The 5485-nt window shown below is 35.6% G+C and overlaps 1 protein-coding gene across 1 annotated transcript; it reads left to right on the forward strand.

The window, feature by feature from the left end:
• Positions 1 to 2670: 2670 nt before the first annotated feature.
• Positions 2671 to 3798, forward strand: LOC149254737 (uncharacterized). Its single transcript, XM_089457074.1, has one exon. The coding sequence runs from the start codon at positions 3103 to 3105 to the stop codon at positions 3334 to 3336; it is 234 nt and encodes a 77-aa protein (XP_089313200.1). The 5' UTR covers positions 2671 to 3102; the 3' UTR covers positions 3337 to 3798.
• Positions 3799 to 5485: the final 1687 nt, after the last annotated feature.

Genomic DNA, 5485 nt, shown 5'->3' on the forward strand with positions numbered 1-5485 from the left:
GAAAGAGCAGAGAGTCGTTACTCTGTGTAACTGCGTTCAACAGTTAACCGGTAGGTTTGTAATAGTGGCAGTGGTTATCGGGCGGATGCTAGGCGGTAAGTGGTATTTAGAGGAGAGCGTCTGATTCCATTAAGAAATTGACACGTCGCACATTGAAGGAGAGAGGAAACCTCTTTATCTGGCGGGTAATCCTCGTGCATGTAGCTCACCCAATATCATTGTCCAGCGTTGGATCAAATGCAGTTTTGATCTATAGTGCAGGATCACTGAGTAGCTTTGCTGGTCAAGTGTAATATCAACCATCGGATGGGATGGTATGATCTACGATGGAGGATTGATCCAAAAAATGAAAACATCGGAAAATGTGCAAAGGCTAAAAAAAAGGCAGAAAAGGCAAGTTACACATGATTATTGTGTATTTCTATTATATAAACATTATAATAGAAATCGTGTGGATATAAGGATTTCATGTGGTTAAATTCTATATAACCAATGTTATAGAGTGGGAAGGTTATATATATATATGTCGACAGACTACACCATTATAAACTGCCCTATTGTTATATCGCATCCGCCTATCGGAACTCTCATAGCGCAAGTTATAAAGGGTTGTCATCCCCGAACCACCGATTGCGATATGTATGCGGACCCGCTGCAGCATTATAATATGACCTATTGAAATATCACATCCATTGAATCGCAATGTTCAAAAGAATTGACACCACCAGATTGTCGATTGCAATATATATTACGGACCCGAATGCACCATTTAACATGACTAAATGTAATATCGCATCCGCTATATCGCTAGTCTCTAAGGGATCTCAAACCATCGATTGCGATTGCGATTGTGACGTGGCATGTGGGACCTCCCCATTGGTACAGTCTCTCAAATGAATCCTCCGTAAATAATGAAGTCTAATGTATGAATATTATTAAAGGAAAAAAGACCTCTCTAATATTTTTTAATAAGCAACATTTCTTTGTATTTCGGCCTCTCTTCCTCCTAAACGTGTCCTGTGAGTATTGGAACACTCGAATAGACAGAGGAAGCCATGGATCAGGAAGCCAAAGTGTCAAGAGAGCATAGATGGTCGAGTGAGCGCAGAGGAAGCTAAAGCGACCGAATGAGGGAAGCCAGAAGGTCGAACGAGCATTGAGGAAGCCGAAGCTCAAGCGAGCGAAGGAGGAAGCCAAAGGTCAAGCATATTAGGCATATAAAATAGAGAACAAGTAAAGTTTAATGTTGCTGGCAAACTGTAAGAAAAAAAGGGAGCCGAAATTCTGGCAGAAGTGGAAGGAACAAGAAGACAGAAGTAAGTCATAGGGCCAGCAGGGTTGAGAGTAGAGAATTACAACCAAACAGATCTAGACAGTTACAATAGAGGGTTGGTGCCTCAGGACTGAAAGGATTGGTTTCCTGGAAGTTGGTGCTCCTAAATTCAAGGTTGGTGCTTTGACAAAACAAAGTTGGTGCTCTGGAAGTTGGAGCCTCACAAAGAGTCCAAGTTGGTGCTTGGCAACTGATTGAAACCACACACACACACACACACACACATATATATATATATATATATTACTTGATTTATTGCAAATATCATATTAATAAAAGCATCTATTCTTGTTATTTATTTCTGTGTTCCAAATATAAATGTTTTTAACTGATAAAAATAATAATTGAAAAAAAATACTGATTCACCCCCTCTCAATAGTTCCAACATAATCTTGATAATGTCTTTCCAATTAATCATAAAAATCAAACAATAATAATCTTAATTATTTTAGTAAATATGATTGACATACCCACAAGCCATTAATAAAGCAGTATCGCAAATTTGATAGCTAGTTTCTGCACAGTGAAAGCGTCCCAGGTTTTCCAGGGTGCTGAATCCAAATATGCAGTTAAAAAACCATTTTAACTGCAACAAATCAAGATTTAACCTCAATTTCTTCCGCCGGATTCGATCACCAAAATATCCAAAAAATCGCATTATAGACAACTCCATTAATAAATACATAATAAAAATAAACAAAAAATAATAATAATAATATTAAAATTATAATAAATTAATTTATAAATAATAATATTTAATAAATCACTCTTTCCCTGCTTATCATAAACTAATAATAAGAAGCATCCCAGACATCAAAATCCTAGAAACCAAACGACACTTTTCAAACTAATAATAAGAAGCATCAAAGCCATATAAATTCCACTCGATAAGTTCTAAGTTCCACTCAACATTGCCTTGCAGAGAGTAATATTAAGAAGCATCCCAATATATTCCCGCGCAGAGTTATATAATAATAAGCCTTCAAAATATGAAAAGCCATAGAAATCAAAGGTGTTGTGTACCAAGGCTATAATTTCTTGCGGAAGGTAAATTTTAAAAGTGAATTAAAAAAAGATTAATTATAGTAGTGTTTGAAATTTTTTTAATGGTGTGAATAGATTTAGCTTTTAGAACACCCAAATACTAAAATTTAATACAGATTTCCCAAATCATTTTATTATAATAAAAATAAATTCAATCCCTACAGCATCCAAAATACTAAAATTTGATTACTATAATACAAATTTCCCCAAATTTTTACCAAAATTATGCCCAAAGTATCACTATCGCAAACGAAACAGCACTCACAAAAGTACTATTGACTGTTCTGCTTGACTAATAAGTCGCATCAAAGATTCATGAGACAGAAAATTGCCCCCATCTCGAAGCGAAATATTTCTTTCGCTCAGAAACTTCCACATATGCACTCCACCCGTCAATGCAAGAAGATACAGCGAACTTATCTAAGTTTGAACGAAACTTCCATATGCACTCTACCCGTCAATGCAAGAAGATACAGCGAACTTATCGGAGTAAGTTTGATTTCTCTAGAATGAATGCGACCACGCCGCCTTTAAATTCACAGCACACCCATCGCAAGGAGTCGTGGAAATCTCAGTTCAATGATCCGTCGTTCCAAATTACAGTTTACATCTGCGTTATTTGGAAGATATTTTCTCCGATTCAACCCAATTTTGCGTCGCCTCTGCAGAGTAGTACACCGTAAGGGTTTGGTCGGAAGATTGTTTTCTCCCGGAAGACATCAGTAATGGCGATTCCGAAAACGGCCGCGGCGGGCAAAGTGCAGTGGATGGAAATTGCTCCTTACCGGAAGGAATACGTGGTAAGACGGCGACCTTCTGGCCAAAAACTGCCCACTATCGCAGAAGAGAGGAGTCTCAGCAATGGCGAGCTCATGGATGGCCTTCAACCAGCTTTTCCTGGGTCCTGTGGTTTCAAAGCTGAGGGCGATATTGGAAGATCTGCGTCTGAAACGTCTTGAATTTTTTCTCTACTGTACTTTTGCAAGTGCCCGAGGGTGTTTTTTTTAAATGAGAAGCGATATTGAATTGGATGGTCCATATCTAGGAAAACCTAGCAATGTACCCAATTACGGCATGGGGGTATGAACTTGTATCATGTTAAAAAAAATTGTAAGAACACTGTAAACACAACAAAAGATTTTCTTATTCATGCTCAAGTTCCTCTGGGAAATTTGTGTAATTATGTGCGCATCGGAGAGTCATAATCTTTTAGAGATCGATATCGAATTATGAAATCTCGTCATTTTGGAGCTCAGAACTGTATGTAATGAAGTAATAGCAACAATATCAATATGTGAAATTGTGAATGTATTAAGGAAGTAATAGCAGCAACATCAATATGTGAAATTGTGAATGTATTAAGAACGATTTATATATGATATTATATATTCAAAGAATTTAATATATGGTATTATAGAATTATGGTTTAAAGAAATTTAAGTATGTCTAGAAAATTAAGGGAAATTTTATAAGATTTTGAAAATTTTTGGCAGGAATTTTTGAAAATCTAGATTATAATTATCAAGCTTTAAAATTTTGGTTTTTTTTTTTTTTTTTTTATGGTAGTGAATTTATTTCCACCCTTAAAAATACCATTTGAATATTCTCCCTACTAAATTTTCCTTTTCTAAATTTTCATATTCCAACTATTTAATAAAATAAAAAGTGGGTTTTTCATATTCCAACTATTTAATAAAATAAAAAGTGGGTTGAGTTTGAGGGTGAATGGGGTAAAAAAAAAGGATGGGTTTCCTTTTCTAAATTTTCATATTCCAACTATTTAATAAAATAAAAAGTGGGTTGAGTTTGAGGGTGAATGGGGTAAAAAAAAAGGATGGGTTTCAAAACAATTTGTGTAGATAGGGAAATTTGGCTGGATTATAGAGTTAATTTGATATTTTCGTGAATTTACAATTTATTAATGATATATAAGTTGGAAGTTTCAATGATTTATAAGTTGGAAGTTTCAATACTATATTGATATAATTAAAAATATAATGATTTTATTTTCAAAGATAGCTTGATTGGCCATGACGTGATCTGATTTTTTTGTGAAATATATTTTTCGAGATTCTGTAAAATATCCCTAAAGTCCTCGCTCGTGCAAAATGCAGTTTGGGGAAAGAAGATTCCACAGCCTCTAGGTTGTATCTTTTTTCGAAAGTGAGAAAAAGGACGGTTCTGTTATATTGCTTCACTTTCAGTTCTCTCTCCTGAAATTTGGTGAATTTAAAATCATTGGAAACGTGTAGTCGACTGTTGAAATTTTAAATCGCATACATTGGAATGGTGAGATACAAATAGATTTAATTATCCACAAATTAAATTAGACATTTTAATATAAAATTCCAGTTTTAGATACTAAATTACTTTTTCATTAAATTCTTACCATTTTTATGGCAAAAGATATAAATTACAGTTTTGGATTGAAATTATGAGGTTACAGTTTGAGATCAAAAGATTTCTGAGACCTTGAACAGAGAAGGGAAAATGCCTCCCAAAGAATATGTTACGAAGGGGAAGGCACAGAATCCATCGGATTATGGGAAAATGGGAAAAAAATCGAAAGTCGAAAAGGAAAAATTGCCAATCCACCCCTTTTTCACCATTTTATTTCCTGTGAAATCCAATTTCATTAGGAATATTAAAACGTATAGATCTGAACTTGCAGCGCATATGACGAATAAAAGAATAATTTTCAGAGGAGAAATATTTTTTGCTTTATACAATACAAATTGAAATAGTTACGTCATATGGACCATCCGAATCCCGTATCGATTCCCAGAAATAACTTCGTGATCTGAAGATTTCAGAATGCGAGAACAAAAATTTCAACACTCTGCCGACACCAATCTTATATTATCCGTCTCCGATTTGAAGGTACAGACCTCGGGAAAAGCAGAGCGAAGACCATCCATGAGTTCGCCGTTGCTGAGACTGCGCTCTTCCGCAATCGGCAGCAGCTTTTTCTCGAAAGTCCTTCGTCCCCTCACACACAGCTTCTGCGGAGGGGCATCTTCCATCCACTGCATATCACCTGTCGCCGTCATCTTGGTAATCGCCATTTAACAGAATGGATCGAAAACAATCTTGAAATGAAAATCCCAA

The sequence above is a fragment of the Pinus tabuliformis genome, chromosome 7 (genome assembly GCF_031772625.1).
Source record: "Pinus tabuliformis cultivar Carrire ecotype Pingquan chromosome 7, CPIR1, whole genome shotgun sequence".
Taxonomy (NCBI): Eukaryota; Viridiplantae; Streptophyta; class Pinopsida; order Pinales; family Pinaceae; genus Pinus; species Pinus tabuliformis.

Bases quoted from the DNA above. Each gene is read 5' to 3' on its own strand.
- LOC149254737 (XM_089457074.1), top strand. From the start codon at position 3,103: ATGGCGATTCCGAAAACGGCCGCGGCGGGCAAAGTGCAGTGGATGGAA.